Genomic DNA, 18,817 nt, shown 5'->3' with positions numbered 1-18,817 from the left:
ACAGTTAACACATTATTCTTTCAGTCATTCATCCAACGTGGCAAATGCGAGAGAATGAACAGACATAAAAGAAAACCGCCTGCAGCCGAGACGTGTGGGCCGGGTTCCCAGCAACTGCATCTAAAGAGCCAAGCACGTGTGTGATTCCAGCTCACACCATTCATATGCATCATGCCTGATTGAGTTGTTAACTAAATGCTGAAGATGACATGCATTTACAGTATTCTGCGAGGCCCTTGAGGATTTCTTGACGGGAAGAGAGCAGATGGCGCTTCTGCATAAACATAAACTGCATCTCTGTGTACACTGCGTCTCGTTTCCCAGCTCAGTCCAGGGGGGCCGACAGCAGCAGGTGCGGTCTCTGGCCTGTAGGGGGCAGCGCTCCAAGCCCAGGCAGCTTCATTCATCCACCCTCGGTGTGTGTGGATTCAACAGCTGTGTACACACAGGGATTTCTCTCTCTGTCTCTCTCTCTCACACACACACACACACACACACACACACACACACACACACACACACACACACACACACACACACACACACACACACACACACACACACACACACACACACACACACACACACACACACACACACACACACACACACACACACACACACACACACACACACACACACACACACACACACACACACACACACACACACACACACACACACACACACACACACACACACACACACACACACACACACACACACACACACACACACACACACACACACACACACACACACACACACACACACACACACACACACACACACACACACACACACAAGATGTCAGGCATGCACATTTCATGAGATGATCAATTCACTCCAATATGTTCACTGCAGACGATAACGCCACCACATTTCTGTACAAGGTACAGATTATAGAGGAAAGAGCTTTTAGTTCAATCATTCTCCTAAAATGTTCATTGTTTGAGAGTTTCTGAATAGTAATGATGACACGTAAAAATAAACACTGTGAGTACATTTGTCACCTCGTCTCAGTCGTAGGTTTCGATCACATCACGTCAGCAACACGCCATAGCCTGCTGTATGTACTGCATGTACTTTACCATGGAATGATAATAGCTGTAGTGTATTAGTATAAGTATAATTATTATTTTATTATTATAAAACTAAGTATAATTAACAATGCTATCTGATATAATCGGAAGGCTGTTTGTTAATTTCAACCCATACATAATTAAACAAATACAAAGCCTACTGCATGTGAACATAAGGCCAAGCCATCTGGAACCGACTGCTCTTTCTGGGAAACAAATATTGTACTTATGGAGTCTACTCTCTAGTTGATAGCTCCTTATCAGTCGACTGGCTGCTATCCACAGAAGTGAGGGTGCCAAATGCCAACCACAGAGAGCCAAGAGAACAGAGCTGCCTTATACTGTGGTATACTAGTTGACCTTTGCTTTGTTACATCACAATATGTCATAATGTTCACTCAGGAGGCCTTTGATATTCAATTTCTAGGCTCGTCATATACAGTACTAGTCATAGTCCCATTCACACCAAAGAGTACCCCTACAGTGACTATACTTCGGAAATGAGTGGGTTATTGGTGGGCAGGGTTCGGTGTGAAGGGGTACAAGACAGTTGGTGTGAAGGGGTAGATGGCAGCACCCCACTAAAGCCAGTTTATTCCTAGGTAACTCAGTGTGAATGGGACCAATAAAGTGCTGTTCGAAACCAACTGTAGTGTATTAGCTGCCGTGGAGTGTTGAAAGAGTAGAGGCTGATTTCCAGTAACAAACAATAGCAGAATGTTCAGTCACAATACACAACCGGGGAGGCTGGTGGAAGTAGAAATTCGGAGGAGGTGCTCATTGTAATGCACCCAACGGAATGAGGAACGGTATCAAACAAAACGTGCATTACAATGAGCCCATCCTCCGATGTCCAACTCCACCAGCCTCCCCAGATACACACTGATCCTAATAGGAATTAAACAAAGGTAATGATTAACCGATGACATGCAAAGTTTGACATCTTTCACAAAAACGGACAGAAATAGTTTAATTGATACATACTGTATTTTGACATTTACAGAAACAACTGTCAGAGATTTCACAGTATTGCTTATAAACCCCATGTGTATAGTATGGCATGGAGAAAAGAGTTATTGTGTCCATGGCTGATGCACTACAAAAACAGAGAGATCAAAATGGGCCATTTCAAACAGCTTGAAATTCAGGTTTGACAAACATCCTCTGACATACAGGTTTAGCAAAAACAGATATCCGCTAATACTTCCTCTTACACCCACACAAGATTCCTCCTAATGTACTTAACATGCTATTCGACTCCATGCATCATTGTTTGTCAAATAGGTCCCTTTCAAAAAGACAATGCAATGGATAGATGGTAAACTGCCACGTGTGTGCATGCGACCACATGTTTGTCATGTTATAGCAGACTTAACTAAACACACCGGGTGGAGAGACAAACATGTTGGTCCAGGATTGAGCCTCACCCTGAGACAAACACTTGGACTCAGTGGGCCTACAGTACAACTACAGTTAAGCCCTCAAACCTGAACATAATGCTAAATACCCACCCAATCTGCCTGGTCCTGTCTGTCAACTCAGACAATGTCAACTCAGTCTTCCTATGCCCAGACCACACCTCATCCTTGTTTGCCTTGTTTGCTGTCCAAACTAAAAATCCCTTCATAGCTTATGCAAATGGCAGTTTACGTTCTCTCTGGAGGCACAGTCACGGAGACCAACCTTCAGCACATTAGCGAGAGACTGACAGTGTGTCTAATACAAGCTTGATAAACCTCCTCTGTGCATATGGGGAATGCCAAAGAATTATCTCCAAAGAAACACAGATGCCATAATGACAATTAAAAAGCAACACTTGGTTTTCAATTAACCCAGTCACGGACACAAGCTGTTTTTGGAGCAGCTTGTAGGTTAAGATAAAGACTGACATGTCCATAATTGGCAGGCGAATCTTGCAGGAAGTAAATTGATACTGGCTTGCTATTATTTCATAGTGCAGCATTATTTATTGTTACATATTGTGCAGTTAATTGTATTCTTATTCACAAAACAGAGCTGAACTGAGCTGAGATGAGCTGTACTGGGCTGGCGTGGTTTGTCCACCATCGGTTTGTCCACCATCGTAGCTGAAACGTCTGGAAAGGGTGAAAGTAGAATGTGAAAGGGAAGATTATAGCCAGTACAGTAGGGTTCGAGTCAGCCCTGTAGTATGCAATGCCCAGTCTAGTGCTCTATCCCCTGCCCCAGTTGTTATTGCTCTTATCATCCTCCATGGCCTTCTCCAACCAGTCTCTCTCCTGCTCGGACTCAGACTCGCTCGCTTCGCTGGCGTCCGCCGCCAGGAGCCGGGAGTAGTTGATCCTGCGCTGGCGTGGGGCCTTCCACTGAAGCAGGGGGAGGCAGAGGCACCACAGAACCAGGATGACCGCTGCCCCTCTGAACAGCACCGCCAACCCGAACCTCTGGACCACAAACCCCCCGGCGAAGCTGCCCAGGCCTGCCCCCAGGTCCAGGGACAGAGCCTGGAAGACCCTCCGCACAATCCTCTCTGTGCCCGGCGTGGCCACGTCCTCGCACTGCACCTGCACCGCCCACCACAGGGCGCCGCTGCTGAAGCAGCTCAGCACCTGGGCAGGAAGCGCTGCCCACTGGCCCCAGAGGAAGGAGTAGTAGAGGCATTGCAGGGCCAGGCAGAACGCCCCACCTAGCAGCACTCTGCCTGGGCTTAGGAGCTTGGCCACCCGGCCACTCAGCAGAGGGAAGGTTGCCCGTGAGAGCAGCCCCAGGGCCAGAGCCACCCCCATGTGGAGCTCGCTGCTCCCATGGTCCTCCATCTGCCACAGGAGAAAGTTGTCTACTACCGACCCCATGACCCCCACCAGGAAGGCGGTGGCGGCACAGAGCACTGCCCGCGGGTCCCCTCGGACCAGCTGTAGGGCTTTCAGGACCCCATTGGGGCGCCCTCGTTTCTTGTTGAGGTAGAGAGGCAGGAAGGAGACCACGGGCAGGGTGAGGATGGTCAACGCTGCGTAGGTGTAGAAGTGAACAGCGCCCCTGGGTGTGTGAGCGACTATGAGGCAGTCCAGGCGACTCACCAGCAACCCTGCTCCGCCCACCCCACACGCAGCCCCCAGCAGCCCCCACACCGCCGTGCCACTGTAGTGGTCTGATGCGTCCACGAAATCTAGATACTCGTAGAGACCGTCGTCCGCGGCCCACTCCAGAGGGGCTGCCACCACCTCCCACAGCGACACCACGATGAGGAGCAGGAAGAAGAGCTGGTGCTGGCTGTCCATGACCTTCAGGCTACCCAGGAACTCCCCCTGGGCCATGTCCATCTCCCTCTGCTTCTGCTGCTTCTCTTCGGCGGTCAGGGACCTCGATCTCCTTCCTGGGGATGCCGTGGAGGGGGTGGTGTTGTGGTGTTGGTGGTGGCTGTGGTGGCTGTGGTGGGAGACCGCAGATGAGTCACTGCTACTTACTACTCCTTTACTGTCGGTGGTGGGCAGGACGGCCTCTTCGTCAGACACCGGAGAGAGATGAGACGTGTCATCGGTACGATGCGTCTGATGGAGCGTGTAGGTTGTGGGTTCACTCCCCGGAGCAGGAGCAGAGTCAGTGTTGCTGAGTGTCTCTGTGGGTAAAGCAGAGACTATGGAGTTTTCCCTGTCACTGGGTAAAGTCCCATTGGCAGCTGACTGGGACCTAACAACAGTCGTGCTGGAGCTAGAGGTAGGTAGTACACTGCTGCTTACATGGTTAAAATGGCCAGTCAGTGGGACTTCTGTGGGACTAACGCTCACACGGAGGTGAGAGACGTTACAGTGACGTGTCAGTGTCTCCACCCCCGGGGAGGGCAGGAGCAACAGCACCAGGACAGCCCCGGCGGAACACCCCAGAGACCCAGTTATCACCACCCGCCTCTTGTTATAGTGTTTGGACAGAAGGCAGGCCAGGGGGCTCCAGACCAGGGAGATGATGTGCTTAGTGCCCAGGACGATGCCCGTCATGGAGGGGCTGAGTCCCAGGTGTCGGAGGTACAGGGTGAGGAAGGGGAGGGCGCAGGCTCTGGCACAGGATAACAGGAAGTGGAAGGCGCCAGCGATGGCCAGGGCACCCTTTACATCAATTTGCTTGTTCCTCCTCATGGCTGCTAGCCTTGGGGGCTACCGCTTTCTCACAGTCTTCATATGGAGCACACACTATGAATACAAATACACATATGAAGAGAAATCATTGTTGTATATCTTAAAAGTCAACATGTTGCAGTGCTTATTTTTCTCATTGGAGCATCTGGCGCACAAAAAACAACACAAATGACACAGAGGTAAACAAATCAAATCCAAACTCATGTCATAAGATGCAATACAATGCGCGTCACAGAAACAATAACAACAAACAAATACGAGAGAAAAAATGCAAAGCCCAGGGATACAAATGGCTCAGGTTTAGTGAAGCGGATGCGCTAAAAGAAGTGAAAGAATACAATAATAAAAGAATCCTATGTAAAAGCACGTAATATAGTGACAATAATTGTTAAATTATTCAACTTTCAATAAAAAAGAATGTCTTCAATATGAATAAATAATTCTACAATTTCCCGGAAATAAGTTTAACATGAATTGTCCTTTGTAGTCTTCATTATGAAATTCGTTTATACCGATATGACGCTGATGGTAGTATAGAATAAACACGTTTTAGAGGGAAGAACCTAATCATCCAACCGACACCAAGTACACACAAGTAATAACGTCTCTGCTCCCCGGTGCTATGGGCAAGTAGATGCACCTGTTGCAGCGCCGCGTCCACGTCACGGTCCGAAGTGACTTTCCAATAAAACTGATTTCAACACAACATCTATTCTTACCGGTAAAGTTCCATTCACAATATTCTCCTTTCTTCGGTAATATTCCCTCGAACTTTCCCGGTGTTTATCATGGCAACAGCTTTGAGCGAAAAGTTATTTTCAGACGCAGAGCGGGGGACGGGTGATGACAAACAGTGAAAGTTCCTTATGTGCAGGATACACCTCTGCGAGCAGCATGCCGTACGTGCGTCTCTGTAGCGCCCTCAGGGTATCAGGATGACCACTGTAATAACGGTACAAATACCGCATATACCAGGTGTAGTGTAGTCACCTATTGTTATCCACTTGTTCAACTCAGGTGTTATTGTTAATCATCATGGTAAGCCCTAGTCACACAACAATTAATGTCCACATATATGTCCATATCAATATCATCATACAGTATGTAGCCTATACAAAACTATTCAGGTAAAAAAATAGGATATCACAAATCTGCAAAAAACAGTATAGTCAGATGATGAGGTAGTATAATATACGTATTCAGCATGTATAGTAATATATTCAGAATGCCAACAAGACTATTATTGATATGTACCTTTACTATTGGTCGATGTATGTCAGCAGAGGCTGGTGATGTGTTCGATACCATTCCTCATTCCTCTCCATGCATTACAATTACGACGTCTACCTCCACCAGCCTCCGCAAGAGAAACATTTTAGTACGCAATTTGGTTGTCAGGTGCTATAAGACACATCGTCTGAGAGCAAAACAATTTTGTGACTTGAGTAGAAAAAATGTAAACAATAATCCTGCAACAAAGATCAAGACACTCCTTTTGTGAACAAATTAAAACGCCTTTATTTAGATTACCCTACCATCAACGTGTTAGACATAGCCTACTGTACATGTGACATTTTCCATGATGAATTCCAACAAGCCTTTTAATACAGTTTGTTGTTCTTCTTCTTTTTTTCTTTTTTTTATAGAAGAAAAGCTCTTTATCCTCCTTTCTCTACAATAACTCAGTCTTGTGCCATTGGTTATTAATTGTCAAAACATATCAAAAGGGTAAGATAATGAGGTGACCTAAAGGGATAGTTCAGGTCTTTCAATGTTAGATCTCAATTTTCACTCACTTTGAGTGTTGTACGCTCATCCAGGCACGCGGTTATATTTCCATGGCTCGCTCCGAGGCTAGCATTGAGAGACATGCCCCGGAGCCAGTGAAAGAAAGCTCAAAAATGTAAATATGACTGAAAAAAGTGATGAGCCACAACACTCCAAGAAAGTGGAAACAACAACAACAAGGGGGAGGCGGTAGCCTAGAGGTTAGACAGGCCGGCTAGCAATCGGAAGGTCACTGGTTCGATCCCCGCCTCAGGAAGGAGCTTGCATGTGCCCTTGAGCAAGCACTTAACCACTCACTGCTCCAGGGGCACCGAATATGGATGACCCTGTGCCTAGAGCAAAAATGCCAAAGACCACTGACCAATTGATTGACTGAAGTTGATTGCATGGCAATAAATCAGTAAAAAACTAAAAACAAAAAAACACATTGGAAAACTACTTTACCAGCATAGTGTAATAAACCTGTTGCAAACATATGTACCACACAAACCATTGGATCATCCAAATATCCAGGATGAAAAGTTACAAAAAACATTAAAATGTCCATCTGGATATTCTTCTCTTCAATCAGCGTGCAGATCTTTCAAATGCAACATGTGCATTTGAAGGACAGCAACACATTAGGGCTGTGTGTTAAGAATATCTCTTATTTTTTGTACATTTGTACTGAGCGAAGCCGACTGTCCCTTCCATTGGTCAGTGGTTGAACCCAGTGAAGGTGTTGATCGGCAGAGACAGGACCTTGCTCAAGTACTTGCTGATGCCCGAACTCTTCTCCTCCCCCAAGCTGAACTTTGACCTTGGACCTGTCTGTAGGCAGCACCCAGGATCCAAGCACGGAGAGATCTCAATGCTGTGTGTTTACGATTCATATATTGAACACAAAACAAGAAGAAAAGGACATTTTAACATAATGTATTATGCAAGATGTATTAAGATTTTCTTTTTATCCCAAGATGTACATTGTAAAAGAGGGATTGTATACTCAGATGTTACAGTTCTAACCCTAAACCTAATCCTTTACAAAGAAAAGTGGACTGAACAATAAAAAACAAACAAAAAAACAAAAAAAACAATGGCACAGCAATGATAGAAGAGTGTGTGACTCATTATAATGATGTTTTTCATATCAACACTAAACAGCCAGCGTCATGCCTTTGTGTGCTCAGTACTACATCATATCTATATCTAACCTAGTGGAGGCTGGTGGAGGTAGAAGTCAATCAGAGGATGGGCTCATTTGTTTGATTTCTCATGATTTCTCCCTCCACCAGTCTCCCCTGAAATTCGAACCTTTGGACATGTTGGTATGTCCTGCCAGAGTCCTTGTCCAGACAGACGGTGAAGGTTTTGTCCTCCAGGACCCTGATGGTGATGTGTTGGGTCCTGGTCTCCTGTGAACAAAGAGGTTTATGAAATGAAGTAGAGTATAGTTCTGGTGCAGAAAGACACATGTTGAGATTTGAACTCATACCCTATCTATCGAATCCTTTGAGAAAGGCTCTTAATCCCTAATTGTTCCAGGGGCACTGCCTACGGCTGACCCTGTACCAAGAGCAACAATACATTTCATTGGACGCTGTGCAATGACAAAAAGGTTGAATCTAATCTAATATCTAATATTTACCTATGCTGTAAATAACTTACTTCGCAGGAGTGACAGGTGTAAAACAGCTCCACCTGGTGGTGCTTCTGGTTGACTGACAGTCAGGTGCCATATTCGGCACCTTCTTGGGTATATCTGATGCTAATGGGCATTCACTTAGGATGCACTGTACCCATTATCTATCACACATCACAAAAAAATCCTTACCATGATGTTCCTTGGGTTGGTGCTGTCAAAATATACAGTGAGACGATCAAGTGCTAGGTAAAGTAGAACAGAGAGTTTATGCATCAGATTATTCATTTCCAACGGACAGGAGGCTTGTGGAGGTATTTGAATCCCGGTTTTCCGGCTTATGGTAATCTCTACCATTACCATAAGGCCAAGAGGACAGCCTCAAGGTTGGGGAAGGTGACACTTGAGTGACACATGAGTTTACATGTCTCAGGCAGGGCTACCTCATTCCAAATTACCTCCACTACATATTCAGCAAAATGCAGGCGCACCTTTTCATATCACTTTGAAATAGCATTTGCCATACATGCATTGCAGTGTAAGTGTACTGTATCTAAGTTGATTTGTGTTGATTTAGGCTAATTTATGTAATTGGAAAAACTGCTGCGATGTGTTACATACATTGTTGATGCAAAGCTCAAAAAGAATGGGACGGCTATGGCTCAGGAGGTAGAGCCGGTGTCTAATGATTGCAAGGTCGGTGGTTCGATCCCCGGCTCCTCCTGTCCATGTGTTGGAAGTGTCCTTGGGCAAGACAGTGAACCCCAAATGGCTCCCAATGAGCAGGCTGGTGCCTTGCATGGTAGCTTGCTGCCATTGGTGTGTGAATGGGTGTATGAGAAGCCATTGTAAATCGCTTTAGAATAAGGCGCTGTATAAATGCAGTCCATTTACCTTCTGTTTCGTTGGGTGATACTGTGCTAATGGACACACCACACGTCCTGAGGGACATTTTTTTTGTGGCCTCTCGTCTGCTCAAACACACCTGAATAAGAGAGTAAGAGAGACACTATCAGACAACCAGCCAAACACGTACAAGCAAACATCCATTAATGTAAATAGATATTAATGATAACTGATGGTGTTAGGGTTAGGGTTAGGGTTAGGGTTAGGGTTAGGGTTTCATTGCGAGTGCTCTCTCTCTCTCTCTCTCTCTCTCTCTCTCTGCATACCATATATTGAGGGCTTGGAGCACAAAGGGCCTAAGTGACATCAATTGGCTTCACAGGGGAGCCAAAACAAAACATTGATTCTGAGCCGATTGCAGTGGCGGACTCAGGCTGTTTGAAGGGCAGGGGCGAAAAGAGAAAAAGGGCACTTACTGCACAACATGGGACCCCCCATCAGTGCACATGGTCAAGTTTAGACCATTGGAAGGGCAGCCAATAGGGCACATCCTCTAATTTTGCCACTCAAAAGGGCACTTCAGTGCGACGTTTTTCAACGGTGGGGGCACATGGTCAAGTTTAGACCATTCGAGGGGCACCAATAGTCCTCTCATTGTCCTCTCATTGTCAATGTCCTCTCATTTTCGGCACACAAAAGGGCATTTTTTGCCACTCAAAAGGGCACTTAAGCGAGACGTTTTTCAACCCCCCCCCCCCCGAGTCCGCCAGTGGCCGATTGTATTGTGATGAGTCTTTGTTTATACATTCTACATTCTAATTCAATGCAGTTAAGGATCTAAATTAGCCCCTTTCACTATTTGTTAGATCTCATCAAGAACTTTCTATTGATATACTGTATATAACTCATTTTGGCCCACAATGTCACTTCGGACCTTTGTGCACGTCCTCGGTCCTCGGTATGCCTTACTGGTTTCAACTGTTACACAAAAGAAGGGAAGGAGTTTTACCACACCTTCCTGTAATTCACGGAAACAACCGCATCACAGGTTTCTACTGTGTTCTTCTTCCGCCTCATAGTTCCCTCTGCAAAGAGACATTATAACAGGGGAGGCTGGTGGAGGTGGAAATCGGAGGATGGGCTCATTGTCATCCATGGAATGGAATGAGGAAAAATCTAACACATGTTTAGTCTACTATAGTTGATTGTGTATTCTGCTTTAGTCTACTATTGTTGATTTTGTATTGTGCTTTAGTCTACTATTGTTGATTTTGTATTCTGCTGCAATACCAATGTCGAAGAACCTGAACATAAGAATTATATTCTGTGTATCCATACATTAGATGTAATAAAAGCAATTCTTATTCTGATTCTGATCACATTAAATGAAACCAGATACAGTTCTGTATAATGCTGTAGAGTATTTCACTGACTGCCATGTCAGGCTGCGCTCAAGACAGTGTTCTGTACCTTGAAGCTTTTCTTTGAGTTGTTTTAACTCTGGGAAATCAGCCTGCAGATGAGACACAAACACCTCCTCCACTGGGTTCTGGCCGGAGAGAGAGATCTGAACACAACACACACACACACACACACACACACACACACACACACACACACACACACACACACACACAGACAAACAACAACAACAACAACAACAAATATTAATGTCTTACATCTCTTATGTCTAGGCTGAAACACCTATTATCAACATTAGAACTATATCTTATTGAATATGGTTTAAATCATATATGATAGGTTAAAAAGTCCTCAAGTAGGTCATTTAGATTTTCTTTTTGTTAGGATTCCTCCCCATGAGATCTGGCATATGACTCAATCTTTTGCAATATTTATGAGAGAGAGAGAGAGAGAGAGAGAGAGAGAGAGAGAGAGAGAGAGACAGATGAGATCTGTGTTTCTCTGGTCAGAGAGTATGACAAGAGTGACGGATTCAGACCTTGACAGAGTAGAGAGGGAAGTGGACAGGCTGGAGGCCACAGCGGAGGTAGTAGGAGATGACATCCACTAGGAAGAGGTCGGGACCAGATGACCTGCTGGGAATGGACTGCTGCAGTGACATACACAGTAGTAGAAATGGTATTAGGCCTCAGATACAGTATTACAAATGGCATTAGACCTTACTGTAACACAACTGACTTTCTGTCATTTCTGGGAGTTTCTCTCTGCTTGACCATCTCAATTTACACATCCCTCAACTATTGTTAAAGTTATTTCTATGTAATCATCAGCATTATACTGCGTGATTACGATGCTTTATGATTGTATGATTGTATTGCATTAATATAATTTTTTAATGATGTTATATTTATAGATTCTTCAAATATGATATATATGTTGGTACACTATTGCATACATGTTTTTATCATTAATATCAGTTACCATTTCTGCCAGCTTTGGAATCATGGCTCCCAGACTGTTGATGTTGCTATGGTACCAAGGATCCACCCTTCCCAAGAACGAGGCAAGAGACAGCTTACTACCAACTGATACAGATGTGTTTCCCTGAAAAACATAATAATAACAACAACAACAACAACAACAACAACAACAACAACAACAATACATGTTATCTGTGTAGCACTTTTCATGACACTCAAGGACACTTGTATTGTACATAAAAGACACAAAGACTGTCGTGGTCCCATTTCCTTTTGATTAATATTTACAATAAGTATGCAGAATGAGACGAAGAATCAGTTACCGGTAAATTTTTAATTTCGCTGACAGGTGACGTAACAACAGGTCCGTCGGTGACAGGGATGTAGTAGATCTGCAGGCTCATTCTCTTGGTCAAGAACAGATGTTTGGCCTCTCTTTTCCTGCACACAAACACCAAATGATCCTCAACGCAAGCTGCTTTAAATGAGCAAATAAAGAATATACAGTGCTATAAGGGGCATCCATTTGTGTGTATTGTGTGTGTGATTTGTGAAATGAGATTTGTCTCTTGTAAGCAACGGAAGCCAAATACACATTTCCAACCATCCTCCTTAAAATGCAACTTGAACTTCAAACTTCGAACTTGAACCTTTGGTTCACACTTAAACCGGCCTCCTACCAGATAGAGTGATACGCCTTAGCCAGCTTCCCCAGCACTCTGTCATCCCCCATCACCACCAGTCGTGCCGTGTGGTTCCGTTCCTCTTTGGACAGCGAGGTCCTTCTGCTGGTGGCCCCCTCGATGTTCTCCGTCAGCAGGGTGAACCTGTCACTAGGTTTTGTGTTCCTGATCCCGGGTTTCCTTGTGAACAGTGGCTTGTTCAGATCCCTCTCCTCCACGTCAGGCAGGTCCTTCTCTATGCCGCTGTCCCTGGAGCACCGAGAAGCCCTCTTCATCGTGTCATCCTCGTCTTCGTCACCCTGGCTCACAGAACTGCCCTCAGACGGGGAGATGTTGAGGCTGAAGTTCGCCAGAGCATTCCCTGTGGTAAACAGGAGGGGGTTGGTTTCCCGGACACAGATTAAGCCTAGTCCTAGACTAAATCACTCTTTCAATGTAAAATCTCCATTGAAGATGGTTTTTAGTCTAGGATTAGGCTTCAGCTATGCCAGGGAAACCATCCCTGAATGATGTGAGGAAAGTCATTAACAGAAAAATACCCCAGATAGGAAAGACCTACAGATCACTTTCAAATGCAGCAGACCTGTTTTGGATTCAGCCAAATAATTTTCGATCTTCTATTTTCCATACTTTCTATTTGTCTGATTTGACATTAAAATTGAGGACTGAGATCAATAGAAACTGAAAACTAAAACCTAAATGAGTTAAGATAATATATCAGCCTGGCTAAAGGTTCTCTCTGTTGAGAAGGCTGACTCACACAGATCCTCTTCCTTTGACCAAAGGTGAAAGTTGATCTCTGGTGTGGGCAATGGGGCATTAGAGAGGGAGCCTCTGGCCTTTGGGTCTGAACAGAGAGAGAGACAGAGAGAGAGAGACAGAGAGAGAGAGACAGAGAAGGTGGGGGAGAGAGAGAGACAGAGAGAGAGAGAGAGACAGAGAGGGTGGGGGAGAGGGAGAGAGAGGGTAGGGGAGAGAGAGGGTGGGAGAGAGAGGGGGGGTGGGGGAGAGGGAGAGAGAGGGTGGGGGAGAGGGGGAGAGAGGGTGGGGGAGAGAGAGAGAGGGTGGGAGAGAGAGAGCGGGGGGAGAGAGATAGAGATGGTGGGGTAGAGAGAAAGGGTGGGGGAGAGGGACAGAGAGAGATAGAGAGAGAGAGTGAAAGTAACACAAGAGAGAAAGAGAGTGAAAGTAACACAATAAACTGTCAATTCCTTTCTGCAGCTAAATGTGTTTGACATTAAAAAGTGAAAATCTGAACAATTTAGCTGGGGAGGCTGGTCACGGTAGAAATTGGAGGACAGGCTCATTGTAATATATAGAGCGATGATCCTGTCCTCCGACCTCTACCTCCACCAGCCTTCCCTGGATGAAATAATAGGTTCTTTGGTTCAGATATTAGCTTCTGTTGCATTATCCTGTACAGCTGTGTCAGCCATAGTACACACACCTTGGTTAGCAGCGTTCATGATTTCAGTGTAGATGTGTTGTAGCCTGCTCTGGTACAGGTCACTCTCTCCACTCTCTAGACTATGGTCCACAGCTCGAACCACTTCCTGGAAGAACGGCACCACATTTTCGCCTAGGTTCTGCACACGTACACACACATACGTGCACAAACACAAACACAAACACACACACACACACACACACACACACACACACACACACACACACACATAAATATAAATAGACATTGTGTGATCCGGTACACAAATAGTCATACCAAGATACTAGCATAGGCAAAGAGCCTCTTGAGCTTCCTCACCTTCAGAGCCTGTGTGAGTATGTACAGTACGTAAGTGTGTAGTGTGTAGTGTGTAGTGTGTAGTGTGTAGTGAGTACATACACTATGCCATCAATCTTGTACACACAATAACCAAGACATCCAGTCAAATATCCAATTAAACCCAATCAAGCTACAGTGTTGTTGTGAACCGGACCATGCGTAGTCTAAACACTGTCACAGCCGTCCCCTTAACCTCACTCACCTCCAGAGCCTGGGTCAGGGTGGGTCCATGGCAGTCCTCCCGCAGCCCTGCCTGCAGCGTGTGTAGCACCACCGCGCGTTCATAGGCCAGTGTGTCCCTGTAGGGGTTGGCCAGGTCGGCGCTCACCGCCGCCCCCAGGGCCCCAGAGAACACAGCCGGGTCCGCGAACAGAAACACCCTGCGTACAAAGGCCGAGGAGAGATCAGCCATGTCACTGCTTAGTAATAAGCTGAATAGTGTTGGATTACTTTCATTGATTAATTTCATTGTAATGTGTAACAGTAATGGATAATATCTTCGTAATACTTTGCCCAAGATGCGTATGTGTGTGAATGTGTGTGTCCGTGTACGTATGTTTACTGGTTAAATACGTGTGCTGTGAATGTGAAGGCATCCACAGAGGACACAGCAGCTCACACACGGTAGATAACACATGGTGCTCTTACAAGAAATGGCCTGGATTAAATGAATCAGCATGTTGCTAATAATGGCCAATGACTGATCTTTGGCTGCTAAAATCATTTTTGAAATATACTGTAGGCCTACACGCATGTTTGGGTGTATTGTACTCACCTTTCCTGCAGGCCAAAAAACTCAGTTCTGAGGTTCTGCTCAGCGATAACTCTTTTCTGATACAAAGCACCTGTGTAGGAGGGAATGCCATAATGACTAAGATATAGCATGGTGGCTTTAATGGACCAACGGAGTAATCACATTGTAATCAAATTGTATTGTATCTGACTATCTGTGTGAAATGTGCTTTATAAATACAGTTTGATTTGATTTGGTTGATTAGTCCATTGTCCATACAGTATACACATGTACAACATGGAGCATACCTACACAACTATTTCCAAGTGCATTTATAAACCAGCTCTCCAATAAAAACAGATTTCAAACAAAAATGCGGTTGTGTTACAGTACATGAAGGTGATAAAAGCCCGCTATCCCACTGCAAGATATTGTGTATATATATATATATATATATATATATATATATTAGATATTTCCATTTGTATTTCTGTTTTGCCAATGTTTACATTTGTAAATCATACCTCGTAGCTGGACCTGTGTTACTGGACCTGTGGTACTGGGTACAATAATGCTCATTAAATTGAATTGAAATGTGTATCTTAACAGTACTAGTGTTGAGTACCTGGTGTGTTCTGCTCCATCTTGATACTCTTCAGGTAGCTCAGGGCAACAATGCAGTAGGGCTCTGGCAGTGTCAGCAGTCGTTTGAAACAGTCATAAACTCTCTGGTACAGGCTGCCAGGAATGTGACCAGACTGCTGCCACAACACCGAGAACAGTAAAAGAATGTAGGTGTGGCGAACATATAAACTAAATAATTTTCACTGAACAAAACATGTCAAAGATACAGGTATTGTCTGAGTAAGGGACGGCATTTTTGGCATTTAGCAGACGCCTTATTCCAAAGCGACTTACAATAGATACATTTGTAAGATTACAATAGATACAAGTAGATACAATAGATACAAGTAAGTGAATCATCAATCCACCAGGCGTAGCAGGAAAAGTAATCTAGTTCAGGCCAGCGGCCATTGGCAGTCGTCGTGATAGAAGAAGAAACAATATGTCTGACTGACCTGAATAGCCACGTAGATGAGAGTGTGAAGCAAAGGAATGACATGCAGCTTACAGTCTGTCCTATCCACCTGAATCAGCAGACAAGGAGGAGGAAGAGGAAGAGACAACGTTTAGTCAACAACATGTCTGTCAACTCTACCTCTAGACATAAACAGGTGCCGCCATGCAACTTGCATATAATTCTGCAGAGAAACATAACACAGACCCTGTGCAGACACCAGGGGAGGCTGGTGAGGTAGAAATCGGAGGACGGGCTCATTGTAATGCATGCACGGAATGAGGAATGGTATCAAACATGTACCAGCCCCCCCCCCCCTGGCAGAAACAACGTCTACCCTGCACCCCCTAGATAATTGTTATAGATGCAGGTCATGCGCAGCACGCCTATCATTCTGCAGAGTAAGCATAACACACACAGTCACACATTTACATTTTATATTTTAGTAGATGGCCTTATCCAGACAACAGAGAAAAGACGGCACAGATCCGGCCCACGTCTGTTTTCTAAAGTTATCCGGATGTAGCCCAGGGACAAGTGAGCCAGCTCTGGCTGCCCTTCCTGAGCCTTATCTTTGCCATTAAAAGACCAGACCTTGGCCAGCATGAGGCTATGGCACAGGCTTCAACCACACTCTGACCAAAGACGGCTCAGTAGCTACAGGAGCATATCAGGGCCACATTCCTCATACCAGAGTTGGCCCACTCAGCCAGGGCTGGCCCCCCACACTTGGACCAGGTCTGTCCCATGTAATACTGTCCGTTTACGGCACTCAAGCCTTATGTGCCACCTCAAGACCAGATCTGGCCCACAACTGTCTGCTCACTGGGTATCTACAGCGACTTCCAACAAGTACATTCATCAAAGGTGTGTGAAACGTGAAACGATATAAGTAAATCATCTCAAGTACAAGCTTGTTGAGTGACAGTATGGTGTGTAGAGGTCAAGGACCAACCTTCTCCAGCTCTTTCACCAGGACCCTGACCAGTGAGACACTGTTAGGCTGGTGGGCCTCCACCTTCTTATGAAGCGTCCACCTCAGCATCCCTTCAAGACAAGACAGTAATAATAATAATAATAATAATAATAATAATAATAATAATAATAATAATAATATATATTCGGACGGAGAAGCAGCGAAAACAAGCAACGCCAGCGTCCTCTCTCGACCGGCATTTTTTTTTTAAGTGAAAGTCTTACGTGTATGATCAATGTAATGTTAGCTAGCTACCTCTAAACATGGATTTGGCTGGGCATAAATTAATTAATTTGAGGTGGTAAACACCAGATCACCTGGCTGATTTTAAGCAGTATAGGGGAAATCAGCCACACCAATTTGATCCTGGATAGCAAAATGTAATCTGGACCATTCTGAGCCTCAAGGTTTATCCAGCTGTGCTGTACCTTTGTTGCAGGAGAAGACAGCTGGGTTGTGGACGTCCAGCTCTCTGAGGACGGCCTGGAGGCTGCTGTACAGACTGGACTCCACGGCTGAGGACGCGCCCACAGCTGCAAGACAGTTAGCATGTTTATAATATCATACTCATTCAAAACAGTGTGTTTACTACAAGGGAGGCTGGTGGAGGTAGGAATCAGAGGACGGGCTCATTGTAATGCATGAAACGGAATAAGGAACGGTATCAAACAAGGTGTATTACAATGAGGCATCCATTAAGAATTGTTCAGGTTGCTTGTGACGGAGAGAGTGAGAGAGTGTTCTTACCCCTATGCTCCATGGTCTTGTTTCCTCGTTAAATCTGTGGTAAACTTCAAGCATGTCAAGCATGCCAAGCATCATATGTGAATGCTACAGTAGCCTTATCTACAAACAGGAACAGCATTTGATGACAACACCCTAAAGCCTTTTTTCTGACCGTGGAAGTTCTGCAATATTCACACCTCCTGGACCACTGTGAACAACAACAACAACATCATCATTCACAAATATGCCACAAAATGCAGGTGGTACTACAGTTGTTTACGATTGCTAACTCACCATGTTCAATACTGAAACCACAGTTTCATAACTCTTCATACAGTCAGCAGAGCAGAAACCCATGTGAACAAAACTGTGACTATTTCTCTGTGATTTGTGCATTGCTTTCATACAGAATGCATTCAATGACTACGTTCTCCAAATGCCATAACACTTCTCTCATTCAAACTCCCCCACTTGCAAAATACTATGTATTTGCAACACATTTTTTCATTGCTAACATACTGTGTTCAAAACTCTGAAGAACACATTCAAAACTGAATTATTTGGTGCAATTTTGCAGTAATCATATTCCTATCATATATGACAGAAAGCTCGCAATAAACTGTTTTTTTGCACAGTGTTTGAGTGTGCAGATGCTGTTATTTTGCACTCTATTGATACTCTTCAATTCCAGAACCTCAGCAAAGTCTGATAACGGATGATCGGTGGTATTTTCACTATTTGCAGTAATCATATTGAAATGTCTAGAAAATATTACAGTAGCAGAATATATACAATGAAATGAAATAGACTAGATGCATTGCCTGGGAAGACATTAGATGTGACCAGATGCAGACCAGAGGGTGGACCAAAATCCTCAGGAGTGAGACATTTTTGGTGTGATTGCTATTGTATTGTAGCCCTGGAATTTCTGTTTTTCTTTTTTATTTGAACTTTGCATCTTCCACTTTATTTTTCACTTTTCATTTT

General features: G+C 44.7%; 2 protein-coding genes across 2 annotated transcripts; both read right to left on the bottom strand.

Moving 5' to 3' along the window:
• Nucleotides 1-3,274: 3,274 nt before the first annotated feature.
• Nucleotides 3,275-5,191, bottom strand: mfsd6l (major facilitator superfamily domain containing 6-like; the record flags this gene model as incomplete). The annotated part of the gene is made up of 1 exon (XM_080523451.1): nt 3,275-5,191. The coding sequence occupies one exon, from the start codon at nt 5,189-5,191 to the stop codon at nt 3,275-3,277; it is 1,917 nt and encodes a 638-aa protein (XP_080379577.1).
• Nucleotides 5,192-7,675: 2,484 nt separating this feature from the next.
• pik3r6b (phosphoinositide-3-kinase, regulatory subunit 6b) lies at nt 7,676-17,173 on the bottom strand (the record flags this gene model as incomplete). The annotated part of the gene is made up of 17 exons (XM_080523450.1): nt 7,676-7,832; nt 8,273-8,373; nt 8,793-8,845; nt 9,495-9,571; nt 10,461-10,464; nt 10,917-11,013; nt 11,407-11,517; nt 11,850-11,972; nt 12,196-12,289; nt 12,529-12,892; nt 13,292-13,378; nt 13,979-14,117; nt 14,520-14,697; nt 15,093-15,162; nt 15,676-15,811; nt 16,130-16,198; nt 17,084-17,173. 17 exons carry the CDS (start codon nt 17,171-17,173, stop codon nt 7,676-7,678), a joined length of 1,950 nt encoding a protein of 649 aa, XP_080379576.1.
• Between the last annotated feature and the right edge of the window lie 1,644 nt (nt 17,174-18,817).

The sequence above is a fragment of the Nansenia antarctica genome (assembly GCF_963989245.1).
Source record: "Nansenia antarctica genome assembly, chromosome: 2".
Taxonomy (NCBI): Eukaryota; Metazoa; Chordata; class Actinopteri; order Argentiniformes; family Microstomatidae; genus Nansenia; species Nansenia antarctica.
Note: the sequence above shows the minus strand (reverse complement) of the source record. Positions and strands in the feature narration are given on the sequence as shown.